The sequence below is a fragment of the Rissa tridactyla genome, chromosome 1 (assembly GCF_028500815.1).
Source record: "Rissa tridactyla isolate bRisTri1 chromosome 1, bRisTri1.patW.cur.20221130, whole genome shotgun sequence".
Taxonomy (NCBI): domain Eukaryota; kingdom Metazoa; phylum Chordata; class Aves; order Charadriiformes; family Laridae; genus Rissa; species Rissa tridactyla.
In genome coordinates, this window is record NC_071466.1 from 85,326,468 (window position 1) to 85,342,056 (window position 15,589).

The 15,589-nt window shown below is 36.8% G+C and overlaps 1 protein-coding gene across 1 annotated transcript in view; it reads left to right on the top strand.

Moving 5' to 3' along the window:
- Nucleotides 1–15: 15 nt before the first annotated feature.
- The window catches only part of MOSPD2 (motile sperm domain containing 2), a 38,840-nt gene continuing 23,266 nt past the window's right edge, over nt 16–15,589 (top strand). The window contains exons 1-5 of the mRNA XM_054213703.1: nt 16–135; nt 323–389; nt 9,324–9,479; nt 10,269–10,355; nt 12,825–12,979. Coding sequence (XP_054069678.1) covers nt 127–135; nt 323–389; nt 9,324–9,479; nt 10,269–10,355; nt 12,825–12,979 — 474 coding nt within the window. The 5' untranslated portion in view covers nt 16–126. The remainder of the gene's footprint in view (nt 136–322; nt 390–9,323; nt 9,480–10,268; nt 10,356–12,824; nt 12,980–15,589) is intronic.

A 15,589-nucleotide genomic window follows, 5' to 3' on the forward strand; every position in this document is an offset into this window, starting at 1 on the left:
GGTTCGGTGCTTGCGGCCCCGCCCTCCGCCAGGGTCACGCGGCGCCTCCATCCCCGCTTGGCTCCGCCCCCTTCGCGCTTGCGGGCCCTGCTGCGGCCGGGGCGGGCGGCTCAGCTCCGCTGGGCCATGGCTGAGGTGAGTTCCCGGGCGTCTGTCCTCCGCCCGCCCTCCTTCCTTCTTCTCGCCAGTCGCCCCCGGCAGCGGCCTGGGGTCGGGCGGTGGGGGTGGCTGGGGCCGCCGTTCAGGTGGGGGGCCGGAGCCGTCTCGGGCTCCGGCCTTGTCCCTTCCTTTCACTCCTCTCCCGTTTCTTATTTCCCCTCAGCAACGGCAGGACAAGGCCGCATTGATAAGCGAGACCAGGCGGCGTTTCGAGGCGGATTACCTGCCAGGTGAGCGCCTGGGTGGTGGAGCTGGAGATGGGGGTGGGCGGGGAGCGGTGGGGCCGGCTGCCTGGATACGGTCTCTGGGGCTTGCCCGGTGTCGCTTTTCCCCTGGGGGCTGCCTGTAGCCCCGCTTTCCCAGGTGAGTGGGTGCCTTTCCTTCAGGTGGCCGAAGCTGCCGGGTGGGGGTGATGCACAAAGCAAGAGGTTTTCTGCGTTGGCTCTTGGTGCTTCTCCTCTGGGTCGCTGTCTTGGGCAACAAGACGTGTCGGGGCAAGGGTCTGGGTCCTTTTGACTCACAGTTGTGTTTGGTTGGCTGTAGCCTGGGGTCTGGGACGCTGCTGTGCTTGGTGCTTTTCGGACCTAAAACGTGGTGGGGGAGAACGAGGAGAAGAAAATAATTCTGACCTCGACCAGTTTGTCAAGGGAACAGTTGAGTTGTTTTTCTAGAGTAACTTGCATTTCAAATTTGTGCTGGCCTTAATTAAAATCATGCTGCGTGTCCAGCTCGATTCCTAAGTGCAGATGCTTTTAAACTTGTAAACGAAGGCCAGGAGGTGCTGGGGTTGCCTAGGGGAAAGGGAATGCCAAGGCAAGCCTAGAGGAGGTTCCTTTCATTTCAAAGTAGATTTGCATTGTTTATAATAGAAGAATATATAGTAGAAGAGTATGCTAACAGCTGTAGTAAGCAGTACATCTTATTATGACTGTCTAAAGACTTTCTATTGAAAACATGCTTCTATCCAATTTTTAATGCAAATAGAGTAAGAGCCCAGTAGTTTAGGAGTTGTGTGCATCTCCTTTAATATAAGGTTAAATCTCCTTTAATCTCCTTTAATATAAGCCTCAATCTTGCAAACACATGCCTTGCTTTGATGTCCCAAATCAGAATTATTGAGGTTACCTAGTTACCACTTTTACATAAGGGTTACGTGCTTCTGTGACTTCTTTGTGATTGGCTATAGCACTTTTTTTGCAAACTTTGAGGATCTTGTGGGTAATAAAACTTGGTTTCATATGGTTGCTCGGCTAACTGTCATAAAGGAAACTGCTTTGGCCTTGGTTGGAGATGACCTGTATATCTGGCAAGATGACAAAATTATTAGAATAGTGTATTGAAGAAGAGCGTATTTTTACCGTTTGGTATTTCTGTGTGAATAAAGACGTCTTTGGCAGTCTTAAGGTTTGGGCTCGAGAGAGTGGAGGATCATATTAAATTATAAGTTCTTTTGGCTGTTAATATTTTCAGTTAATTTGTTTATTTTTCTGTGACAGGTGATTCATCTTGCTTTGTATTCTAATATCCCGGAGTCACACTCATACAAAAATGATTTTGGGAAGCCTAGAACTGCTTTGGGACAGTCTCTGCTGAAAGGGAGTATTACCCTTTCAATTGAACTATCCCTTACAATCTTGGAATTCCAGAGTTTTGCTAGCTGTAATGAGGCCTCTGTTGGGCTAGTTGTTAGAGCCATTAAAATGATTGAATACTGTTGCAAGGTAAACTGTAATCTTATTTGCAGTATTTTGAACACATTTTCTCAATAAGCCCGTTTTTGGATCATGGTTTAGGGCTCTTAGCCCTTTCAAGAAAATAGGATTAAGGTTTTTTTTCATTAATATTCTTAAATCCCTCCCTCAAATTCAGGAATGCCACAAGCAAATTAATGTTGTCATGCCCGCTTCAAGTGTGAAAAACACAGGGTTTTAGTTTTATTGTGGTCCTTCAGCCTTTACTGTATATGTTATAAAATGTGTTCTTTTATGCTTTCTTTTAATTGAATAGGGGTGTCGAGGTGCATGTATGCAGACACCCCCAAACATGTGGCTTTCTGTGTTCTAGAGCTACAAATGATTGCTTCATATCCATTAATTTTAATCTGCTTTTGAAAGAAAGGGTACTGCCAAGGCACACTGAGAAACCGATACTTTCTGTGAAAGTTCAGTGTGGTCATAGAATTGTGGGCCTTTACAGGATGAATCTAATTCCATTTACAAGTGAGATGCAAGTGTTAAAATTTGACTAAAATTTTCAGGCAGTTTTGTTTCTGGGGGGTGCACCTGCCACTGTTTTATTTTTCCCTCTGAGGAAAACAGTGTTCCTGATTATTTTAGAAACTTGGCGTTTGTGTTATGAAGTGATTCTTCCATGTTATGGAACTCATAGTTACTGGTGTCCCCCCCCGGCATGCAGGAGGAATTGCTAATGGTCACAAACGCTGTGATGGTCTTGCAGTAATGTTTGTTTTTATTGTGAAATGAAAATTTAGAGGGCCTTTGAAATCTTGATTTTTGGTTGAAATTCTTTATTGGCAGAATACAATAGATTATACAAAAATATATTATTGTATAACTGGTTCGTAAAAGTCTAATATTAAACTGCCACATCTAATACATGTTTGAATGTTTCACATAAAAGTTACAACCAAATAATACTGCGGTCTTGACAATTTTGAAGGTAGGATGGGAAAAGTTTTGTTCAGCAGTTGGAAACACCAGAAATCCGTTTTCTAAATTATACAGTTGTTTCATTTATGTGACTAAATTAAGGGATTATTTTGACAGATACAGTTTGGAGAATGCAGTGTCAGAGAACCTTACTGGCTCATTTCCCCGAAGTTTGAACAAGAACTTTCTTGCTGAAGTTGTTCAGCAAATGTGGCCATTGAGGGCTTCTGAAAGGAAAGTCTGGCCACTGTGCAATCTGATCTGCAAAGCAGTGTTTAATGTTAACTGAGGTCTTGTGGTGGTGTTTTTTTCTCCTCAGTAAATTTTTTACCTATGTTTGTAAGACAGCCTCAGTTCTTACGGGGACTGTATATCCCTAGTAATTAAAACTCTTGCATTTAAAAGGCATATTTCCAATACCGAAAAATTCCTGTTAGTCTAATAGACTAGCAAACACTGTCTGATGTGGTAGGCTGTTTTCTCTGTTTGGATTCTTTGTGAGAGTTGGTGATGTAAATGATTTGGGTGGTGACAGGAACAATGAAAACAAAAGATTATTTTCTAGTACTGACTGGTACTAACAATGTTTTATAGCAAACAGTCTTTTTTTCTTCACGGCATTTTCATTCCTTAGAGGATTTCTAACATTAGCTTTTATTTCTGGGCTACTACTTTCTATTTTAATGTTACAGTGGAAATTATTTGTAATCAAATCTTGGTAGATTTTTCCATTCAGCAAGTCTTTTCCACGCTTCCTTTTGCATATTTACCATTTCTTATTGCCTGTATTCCCTGCCCCTTCCCATTTGCATCCTTTTCCTTTCTCCTTTAGGCGAAGCTTAATCTTCAGAAAAAGATTTTGCAAGAGATGTTTCCCATTCCAGTTTAAAAGATTAGATTTCATCATGACTTTCTTTAAGCCAGTAGTAAAACATGTCTTACTAATAATATTGGCCAATTGCAAATAGACCTATGGGGCATCCTCAAAAAAACATACTGATATGGCTTAAGGTAATGTTTTGGATATCTGCCTATGTCTGTTTATGCTCTGAAAAAAATCTATTTTCCCTGATTCTTGGCTTTCAGGATGAGAAATTCTGGAAGGATAAGATAAGGAAAGGAAGATAAGGAAACACACGGACAGGATAAACCCCATACTTTTATAGAAAGATATGTGATGTTAATGCTTGAGCTTTCTATTGAAAGTAGTCTTTATTGTCACTGAAAGTGTTCAATTTTGCTAAAAGTTTAAACTGATCACATCTGGTAGAGTCAAATATTTTATTTGTTTATTGTCACTTGATTTTGTTTTTCACTCCTTATTAGGCAGAAATAGCTTTGTTTTCTTCATCCCTATTCTTCCCTTTATGGCTACTGACCTTCCTAATTTGTTTTCACTCCTGCCGATTTCCTCATCTAAAAATTGAAGGCACATACCTGAATGGTTATAGTACTTAGTTTAACATGTTAGGCATCAACAGCCAATTAAAATGGGTTTCCTCTTTCTAGCCAAGGTCAGAGGAATAATTGGCTGTTTCAGACCCAAGACTTCTTGGCTGAAATAAATAGCTTAAGGCAGTAGTTAAAAATGAGAAGCTTTGTGTAATGGAACACTTGAAATACTTTGCTAAATTGTTTTTTCCCTACTTTTTGTACAATGAAGTGTTGTTTGTTGGTTGCTTGTTGGTGGTTTTTTTTTCCCGTATTCAAAGGTATGTAGTTCCTATCCCTACTTAGCTTTGTGTATGACTTGTTTTGTAACATTTCTTTCCTAGATAAGAGTTCTTCCTGAATGGGGGAGTCATTCTTACATGTTGTGAATTCTAAACTTCTCTGGGTTAATTTAGTGTGGGACTTAGCTGTGCTGCCTGTTTTTCAGTCCTGTAATCTTTCTTCTGTATTCTTGTTGAATGTTCTCAAATTTCTATTATTTTTCCTAAAGCGTGAATGCCCAAAGAAAACACAACAGTACAACATTGGTCTCCTGGTAATGTAGATGGCACTTAAAAAAAAAAAAAGTGATGAGAAGGCATATTACAATTTGTGCGTCAAAAAATTTCATGAGCACTTCCAGTTAAAGTGTTGCAGTGAAATTTGTGTTCATTTGGTTCTGCATGATTCTGGAATTCTTTTCAGAGCTGTTGTCTTGTGTTCTACAGGATCCTTTATGTTGGAAGATAGTAATTAAGTTGTAGAGTTTTACTGTATGTTTCACAGCTTGAAGAATACGACTATTAAAAGGTCAGAATATGGTCATAGAAAGAACAGAATTCCTCACTTAAGCAAGACAAAAAGGAAGACGAGTAATAGGAAGAAGCTACTGTTCAAACAGAACTTTTTCTGTTTTTTCCCAGTCTTCTCCCTTGACCCCAAATGTTTAATGAGGAAACGAAAGTAACTGTAAGTAGCTATTTTTAAAATAAGGTTAAATAAAATGATGAACTCCGAAAACTCTAAGGTTCTGCCTGAAACCTGGTCAGTCTTCTTGCTCACTCAAGTTTTCCTGGAGACCTTTTAGCTGAGGCAATGGAGAGGGCTAATTTTGTCCTCTCCTCCTAGCTGTTGCCACTGCTACTCCCTCATATATAACTTAGAATTTGGTTTTAATGCTCTCGTAAATATCAAATTTGCTAAGCAGATTATGCTTTCTCATGTTTTTCTGGATCTGAGTCTTGTTTAACTTTTCACACTGCTTACCAGCTTAAGAGAAAAGTCCTGCAGCATCCTAGTTTTCTCTGGAACTATTCTTGGATACAGTAAGGTTTGAATCTCTTGGGCTGAGGGAGGAAGCAGGTTTCCAAGCTTCTGCACAGTTGTCTTAACCTTGAAATATTTCACGAAAGTCTGTCACTGCGGTTATATGTGGCTTTCACTATCTCTTTCTGAACAGAAGTAGCTGTGAATGCTGTTCCTTGTGTTAATTTTGGGGCAAGCGGTACGTGTTCCAAATACCTTATGAAATTCCTTTTTGTTATGGACATAATTACAGGATGTCCATCTCCCTGAGTAGAGGGTGACTAAACTTCGCATCTCAGCATCTTAGTGGCAGTTCTACAAGTGTGAAGAAACAGGCACTTAATTTTCTAGTGAGAAAAGCATCAGTATATGTTTACAAGTATCTTAAGTGGCTAGGCTTGGGGATTGTCTGAGGTAAGATACTTCAGTTAAGAGCTTCACCTCAATTTGGATTTGGGTGCCCCTCAACCAACTTCTGTGTCCTTTTTGGCCTGTTAGTTGTTGTGCTGTACATGTTTACATTATGTGTTGAGAGCCCCAAAAGTTTATTTTCTTTTAAATAATTCTGTTTTAACTCCAGAAATTGCTAATAATCCAGTAACTGCAGTCAAGTGTTGGTCCATGAATGATTTAAAATTAGAAACATTTAGATTATTTCACAGCATTGTTTGAAAACAAGTTTCCGGATGTCTATAGAATTATGGGAAATGTACAAATTTGAAGAGGAATTCCTCCTCTGAGTGGACATATTTTCAATGACTGGATTATTGGAGGGACTCCAGCAATTTCATATCACTCTGCTTTGTATGTGTGAGGTAAAGCACCTTTCTTTTGGGTTTGCAATCTCATTCTAAACTTTATTTTGTAGCACGAGTTGGATAAATCAAGTAAGGTTAAAACAGTAGTCAGTAATCCTGTTGTTCCATCAGTCTTGTTAAGCTCACCTGATTGAAATACCAGCATCCTGCAAGTGCCTGTGGAGGCAGAGTTGTACTAGTTCCTGGTGTAGTGTGTGTTGTAGTATATATGTAAACCCAGGTTACATGTGTCATCTTGTTGAATTTAGTTGCTGAAGAGAGGAAGAATATTTTAATCCTTTTGGACTGTCCCTATCTCTGAATCCAGCTTGCTTTTCATTGATGTTGAAAGTTAGGATAAAACATTTTCTCCATTCGGCTCTCACTTTCATTTTCTTAAAATATTCACAAAGTTAAATTTCTAGTTTTTAATGTTATCTAAGTTCAGAGTTTGGGAAAATTTGTTAGTGGCCCAGAAATGTCTGTTCTGAGGCATGTTCCACGTAATGATATGTGAATGGTTTTTAAATTATTGTTTGATACAAGATGCACTATTCTGTCATTCTGACAGTGTGAAACCTTATCCTCTTAGTTTTACCTGCTGGTGTGTGGTTTTTCTCTTTAATTACGCAGTATCCAAATCCCTTATACAAATAGGATATACATGGGACTGATCTCAGAAAAATACTTGGCTGATTGATTAGCTGCAGTCAGTCTTAGCTGGAAGCTAGTGTGTGTTGCAGATTATTAAACCAAGTTGAAGTAAGGTAGCTCATGTGCTGGAGACATGTAATACTGATGTTAAAGCCCTGGTTTGCTGAGGGTATGAGTGGCTAGATATGGCTTGAATAGCCAATATACCATGTTGAATAATCCAAAGTATAGAATAGTTAGTATACCATGGCTAAGAGAAGCCAGTGGTTCTCTTACTCTATCTGACTGTGGATGTGACAGTATTGCTGAAGGGGATTTGGGTTGGAATGCACGTTACACGAAGAGAGGCTGTGAAATCTTTCTACCCTTTTGAGTTTTCAAAATTTGACTGAAAAAAAGTTGCTTAGCAACCTGTTTGAACTTGGAAATTAGCCTCACTGTGAACAGGAGTTAGGACTGACTTGACCCGCAGAAATCCTCTCCGATGTTAATTTTCTGTGATTCTAACTTGAAACTAGGTACTGCTAGCGTTTCTCAGGCAAAACTGTCCAAATCATAAATCATTGGGGGAATAATCAAATTTCAAATGAGCAGCTGAGACTTTACAAAATTTAATACCCAGGTTCTTTGCAACTTGTTCCGTCTGTGGTTGATCTAGAACCACAGAGAAGTTAAACAGCATTTTAGTCTTGTGCTGAGCGTTCACTCTACTGGGCTTAGTCAGAACATAGGGAATGAGCTGTTTGGTGCAAGTATGGAAATGATGAGAAAAGGAACTGAAAAAGTGAGAGAGTTTTTAGTGGACTGGAGGCTTTTGGGCAGAGAGGAGAAAGACTTAAGATTATGGAAAGTGGGATTTGACTGCAGGTTTGGCTAAGGAGCAAGGTAAGGTAGTGGGATGGGTTCAAGGGAAGGAGAATTGAAGCCAAATAAAGAAGGAACTGAGTAGATAATGTATGTGAGAAGCAGTTGGATGTGAAGAGATATGTTGTGGGAGTGCAACCGTAATAACTCTTAGTGGATGGTCACATTTAAAATGGGTGTATTCTTACAGTTATATTGACTGATTTGTGACAGGAAAAAGTATCAACTGAATAACAGGTAAAATAGGTCATAGCTTTCTATGTAAGCCAGTAAAACTAAAAATATTAGCAGAATTAAATGGTTTCTTTTTCTTAACATCTTCCTCAGAGTTAAGATGTCTAATTGAAATATGCATCCATAAACCATCCAGTCACAGTTCTAAATAGCCATTTTAATTATGATGGCCCTGACAGTAGTTATTTTGAGTTTATTGCTGCTGACAGAGGAATAGTTTTTCCAGTATGTGAAAATTAATGTCTATTTTATTAACCAGTCTTAACGTTTTTCATGCTAATCACAAATAAATTTAAGTGAATAGTTTAAGATCTTGTGGTTTTTTTAGTAGTTAGTGAAGTGTCTGTTGCTTTCAGAAGGCCGTTTCTGTCATGGGCTCTTACTTGATTTATATTTCAGTTACGCAGATTTCTCAGACAAAGAGGAGCATTGATCTAAAAACTGAGCCTTTGTTTAGGCATTTCTACAATAAAAATAGGTCCACTTAGGCATTTGTATTTTACAAACGTCCCCGTTTAAAAATAGCAATAAAAAAAAACCAAGTAAGAAGCAGCAGCAGCTCCTGTTTCCTAAAAGACGTTAACCTGTTATCCTGTTGCTAACTTGACACAAGAAGAGTTTGAAGCTTGGAGATTTTGTACTGCTCTAGAATTGCTTGTAGTTTGCGTTCAGTGAGGTAACAATTTATAACAAGTGTAGAATGTGTAATTTTTTTTTTAAAAAAGCAATTTTATTTAATGTGATGATGTATAGTGTATGGTCAAAAATAGTCATTTTGACACCTGTTCTCTGACATTTTGTGGTCTGACATGCTGATGACTGTAGGTTTGAGAACTCAAGCTTGAACTTCATTATATGCTTAATATATACATTCCTCAGTACACAGATTCTTAGACTATATTCTGTTAATTATAGAAAGCTGTTTTTAGAAAAATTACACCTGCCCTACACACACCTTATGTTTTTTCTTTGAATATGATTCACAGAAAATATTTTTCTGGTGAGTGTAATCTTGTAGTGTTCCTAAATATCATGACAGGAGATAGACGTTTTTAATCAATTTCTCATGCTATGCTTTGTCTGCTTAAGTTTGAGACTGCAAAAGAAATCCTATGTACCAAGTAAATGTTTATATTGAAACTTGACAAATCTCCTTTTCATGTTTTCATACCAAATGCTATATTCTTACAATAATTGATTTGTTTGCTAGATAAATCAGATAAATACGATTCTAGAGATGTGGAAAGACTTCAGCAAGACGATAAATGGGTTGAAAATTATCTGATTTGGCGTCATGATGTTGTGGATGATACATTAAAGATGATTGACGAAAGCTTTCAGTGGAGGAAAGAATATACGGTTAATGGTAAGCTATGTTATATAATGATTTTGATGGTGTATGTTGCTTTCCTATTGAATTACACCTGACTTCTATATGTAGTTTCATTAAGCGCCTTTTAAAAGTTTTGTAAGTACCTCAGAGAGATGAGCAAGAACTTTTCCACTCAGTGGAGGAAAAAAAAAATAAAATTAGAGGACTCTTGCTTTTTATGTTGATCAGTACTGTCTCACTGTTTTGTTGAGCTTCTATGTGTCTATTGAAAGGTTGTTTAAGAGGAAGAAAGGAAGGCAGCTCTCTGTTGTTTCCTCTTTGTGCATTTGCTAGAATGGAGTCCTTAAAAAAAAAAAAAGAGGGGAGGGGGGACAAACAACAACAAAAAAACCCTGACAAAAAACAGGCTGTTTTTTGTCATAGTAGCACTGGTCTGACACCCTAGGTAGAACAGATTTGTGCTGTGAGAACGTTTTGAAGTTGAGTTTTATCTACAGGACTTCACAATCTGAATTAGACAGAGTAAGAAGGCCTGCAAATATGAGCAAAAATAAACATTTGCAGTATTTTTTTTTTCTTATATCAATTTTTTTATTCTTATTTCTTCCTAAATAGATCCTACTCTACGGCATGAGAGGAAGAAGAAAGTAAAGATTTAAATTGAGCTCAATATTTATATTAGTTTAGTAAAGGCCTTGGAAAGTGGTTTATAAAGACATTTTTGTATTTTGTTGCTAGACTTCTGCATTTTTAGTTACTTCTGTTAAGTTAAAATGTGATTATTAATGTGAGTACTGAAATAATTTTCATTTGTCTTTGCAGACTTGACAGAATCTGTCCTTCCAAAATGGTTATTTGAAAATGGTTCTCTCTTTCTGCATGGATATGATAAAGAGGGCTATAAATTATGTAAGTTATATAATATTTTCAGTTACTGATCATTATTTTTTGTTTCCAGCATTTTGGCATCTATTTTGAAAAATAAACACTTTAAAAATAGAAATAGGTACATATTGGCAACTGTTTTCCACTAAAATTTATGGCAAGTTGGTAACTGAGTATCTGTCTGGATCACAGAAGTGCAACGAATTGGAATGAGGAAACTGTCATCAGTTTTCAAAAATCATAAACTTTTGTCCTAATTATAATGCAGATTTTAACTTTCCTGTTGAAGTGCATTGTTTCCATATCTACTGTTGTGAGTATATGATTAGTATAAGTGTTCATTATTACAGTGCATTATTACAGTGCATTATTGTCATTGCTTTGCTAGCAGGCCGCATTCTTGCATACTTGCAGTGGTTCACAGGAGGTCTGCAATGCTTTTCTTGTTGTATTTGTTTAATTTTTTCTGTTGTCACTGGAATCTTCAGTAACAGTTTGGACAGCTGAGAATTGCTGGAGAGTAGTTGCTTAAGTTATGTGATAAATTTCTATTAATTAAAGAATAAGATTTATAGGGAAACAGTAACTACTGCCTGAAATATTCCTGAGGGTTTTTTTTAATAGTGTATAATAGATAGTATTATTTTCTATAAATTAATCTGTTCTAACAACTCTCATATTTACTTTTAATTAAGCTTAAATCCTGTGAGGCAAAAGAGGCTTTTTAAACAAATCATTCATGAGGCATTCCAAGCAGTGATCTTGAACCTTGAAAAAACAAGAAATTTAAAGCTGAAATTCTACTTTTCCTTGGTTTACAAGGGCTAGTTTGTACTTCCAGAAATACACTAACAATCCAGTCTTTTCGGAAATGACTGTGTTTTAAACACCAGTGTACTAGTTCTAAAAAAAAAAAAAAAAAAAAAAAAAAAAATCATGACCAGAAAAATGCAGCTTTTATTCTATGGCTATGTTTTGTCAAACTGCCCTTTTCTTATCATTGTGAGTTATCTGTGCTGTATGAAAAATTGCTGCTTTGTTATGCTTCACAATTTTTCTTTTAGCCTTCAAGGTAAGTATTCAAGGATAAGTGGTGTTGATAGCTTTTTATAGCATTTAGAACGCTGAGCGTGATTATACTGGGTGGTTCAATTTGGTGAGATTGGAGGGTGGGGGAGAAGCATCCGTGCTTCAACTGAGAAAATTATGCAATTGTTTCATGACAGGAATGTGTAAGTCGAGTAAATCATGATTTCTGATTTTATTGTCACTGAAACATAACTAATGTCTCAGTTTTCCAAAGGTGAGCTGTTTCTTCTGTGAATGTGAATTGGGTCAGAATGTCTGACTTGGTATGCGAATTCAGATTGTATTGTAGTTAAGAGTTCTTGGTTAGTCAGCATTTGAGAAACATGTTTCTTGGGCCACATGCTTTACTCTCAGTCTGTTATGTAAAATAGACATTTTAAAGTATAAAGAAGTTCTTCAAGAATTATTGGTTACTTTCACGGGAGTTCTGTGTTTGAATACGGATATGTTTTTGAAATTCTGAACTTACACCATGTAGTTAATATGCTATGTTCAAAAAAGAAAAAATTTGTTCCGTTACACAAGCCATAAAATATTTTTTTAATTGCAATCGGAAGTAAAAGACATGGAGAAGAAATCTGGGTTTTAGTGAGATTCTTCATGTTTCAGGGAGAAAAATATTAGAGTACATCTACAGTTATTTTCAGGGCTTGTCTAATTTTGGTATTGTAGAGTTACCAAAAATGAAGGCTGCTCTTCACATTGCTGCCCCAAGTGTTTCTTTTATCACTTCATTGTATAATCAGTAATTTGGTTTGAGATGTTTTTATAAAGTCTGTTACTTTGAAATATGCTGCTTTTCGTGGAAAAACTTCCCTCTATATGACTTGTTTCTTATTCCATAAGGGTATGTATTGGGTTTTCATTTATAAAATGTTGCTCATGTTCTGGATTTTTTCATTTTATTTTAGAAACGTCTGTTGCTTTTTATATAATTCATAATGTTTGTGTAAATATTTTTTTCAAAACACATCAGCTACAGTGCTGTAGGAAACCTAAGCAGAAAAAGAAACATAAATTTCCACAACAATACTTAGAATATATGCATCACAAAATACCATATCTGTGGACCATGTGATTTAATTTGAAATTACAAAATTACAATCAAGAATCTTCAAATACATGAAAAGTATTTTTCCACTCTACTGCTTTTTCTGTGCTGTAATTATTTGTATTTTCAGTTTTTAGAAAGTTCTGGTATAAAAATGTGAGCAAGGAAAGGGGGAGGTATGCAGCTGTTTTTTCTGTCTGTTCAGTGGCCACAAAATCAGTAGAAATGTAGAATACAAACTGAGAGGTGTTAATAAATTTCAGTACATCCTGTATAGTTATTTGCATAATATTGTCTGTTAATTTGGATCTGTTTTTTCAATTGTTGTCTGTGTTTTTGTTTCTTCTCTCAAGTTTGGTTCAGAGTGAAACATCATATAAGAGATCCTAAACAGCAACTTGAGAAAAAGAAACTAGTAGCTTTTTGGTTAGAACATTATGCCAAAAGAGATCATGGAAAGCCCTTAACAGTGGTATTTGACATGTCTGAAACTGGAATCAGCCACATAGTAAGTATTTTTATTGTGCTTTTCTGATTACTTTCTGAATTATTTAACCTACGTCCCCAGGAAAAGGGGAGTCTTGTCACCTAAATAACTTAACAATTGCTCGTATCAGTGATACGTAGGGCTTCTTCATGTGACTTGGGCAGTTACCAAAAGCTTTTGTTACATATTAATCTGTAAGTTTGTGCAGCACACCTGAAAACTCTTAGTTTGGTGACTGAGCCAAAGTGACTATGTATCATAGTTGAGTTAGAGTATGGAAAAATGGGGTAATGGTGAAGCATTAAAACCTTTAGATGCAGCGGCTGAGATCTTTGATAATCTGTTCTTACAAGTCAACATCTTCAGTTGACGGTTCTGATCCTCGTCCTGCCTCTCCATCCTGCATACTATGTATGCTGTCCCTGTATATTTAGGTTGTGTTAATTTCTTAAGTCCCTGCATGCATCTCTCTCCACCCATTGAATTCTCTTGTGAAGGGAAGTTAGCTGGATGCAAAAGAGCAGTTCATCAAGCAGGTGTTGCTTTCAGTAATCCTCTTAACCAGATATAGCTCAAGTCTGTCTTTTCTCTTACTAACAAAACATGTTATTACAATGATGAGACTAATATGGTGAAGAAGTCTGCATGCTTGTTGCCATGTACGGATACAGAAAAAACGAGGGTGTTTAAATTTAAACAGATGTGACAGACTTCTGAATTGTAGGCGTGCCTATCAGACTCGAGTTTATACTCTTCAGGAATAATATCTTCACCCCCTGTTCCAGTTCCTTGTCCAACTTGTCAGTTTTACTGAAGGCTACTTCCTCCAAGCTTGACCTTACATAAACAAGAGATTCCAACTTTTCATTCAGAGGAGGAGACATTTCTCTTAGCAAAAGTTTTTATGCATTTCTAGATGTTCTTTATGAATTTCTGTTCAAAATGAAGGAGGAGCATGTAGCTCAGTCACTTCTGTAAAAGTGATGATCATTCAAAAATTTGCAACTAGATAAGAAAATTCTAAAGATTTGAAGAGTAGGATTTCACCTTTGCCTTGGACATAATTGTAGAACTGAATCATTAAAGAAGCCAAGAGGAATTATACTACTTTTGGAAACTATTCCAGAAAACTTATTTCCCACTTACATAAGAATTTACAAAATTCAAAGTTTCATCAATTTTTAAAAACACTTATGAATTAAGTACTTGAAATTCCATGTTCTAGACATTTGGAAGTAAGTATAAAAAAAATGAATTCCGTACCGATCAGTCATATGTCAAGTCAGTAGTCTACTTTGGGAATTACTTAGGGATTTATTGTGCTTATACATAGGATTGGGTAATTCCCTGCCTGAAGTAAACTTCAGAGAATGTTTAAGTTTAGATACTCACTGGAATTTAGCAGGTTGTTCATGTATATTACATATATATTTAAGAACTGTTCCTGAATTGATGGTCTTAACTGTTCTTAAGTCCTGTGCCTATGTGGAAAAGTGAAAGACTTAAAAACCGTGATTTGTGGGGTTTTGAATTCTCAAAAGCTTTATTTATTGTTTCTTTGGCCATAATATTTCATAAACTGATCCTGAAGATATTGCTGTGAAATGTTAAAATTTCCTGTAAAATCCTCCCCATGGAATATTCTTATGTTAGACAACCAGAAGTTGTGTGTCTTTTAATTTTCACTAAAGCATTCGCAAAGCATGTATCGGTTTTTGCATGATCTCTGGAGTTTCATAGTGTTTGAGGACACTCAATATTTGCTTTTGCTTCAGTGATTCTTGCACACTATCTGAACCTGTTGTAACTTGGCATCCATACACCTGCATTGCTTTGAAGGATGCTAAACTATACTGAATTTATAGTGTAGAAGCATGAACATTGTAGCATGTAGAGTGGGGTTTATTCTACTCTGAGCTAGAGATTCAGCTCAGTAAGGTATTTTTCTCTTGCAATGCAGAAGTGCTATTGTCTATTTCAGGAGGCAAACAATTGCTTTAGTATATATTCCTGGGTAACAGTTTTTCTGATATGATGGATTTCAGCCCACAAAACATACAATGAAATACATTTGATTCACTTGTTCTAGCATTTACTGTAGTAAACTTGAGATAGCGATCTTTTGCTGATGTCTGTTGGTATTCATGTTTTACGTGTCTGCACTTCTATGAGCACCAAAATGACAAACTGCTCCTTATGGAGTTACTGTAAATAAATTGCAATTGCAGAAAGAATTGACAACTGCATGCTGTGGGTTTTCTTTTTTGTAGTTCTTTTTCGCTTCCCTTGCTTTGACATGGCATTTTTGATCCCGGTACTTTCTTCTCCCTTCTCAACGCTGGTTGCATGCTGTCATCTGGACTTTTTGTGTATTTTTCTAGAAGTTTTTTTAACACACATTTTGCTCCTAAGACTGTTCCTTAGTTGGATTCAGCCTTATTTCTATAGAGTATTGAAATTTTTTGTATTGAATGACATGCTGTCCGATTATTCTTACAGGAATGGCTAAAACTTTTATATTGTTCTTTCTTTTTTTGTTGTATATCAGGAATGCATTTAAATATAAGAAAAATAAAAAGCTTGCTTTCTACCTTTTCTAGGCAAGATGGTTAATGTTGCATTAGGAGGACC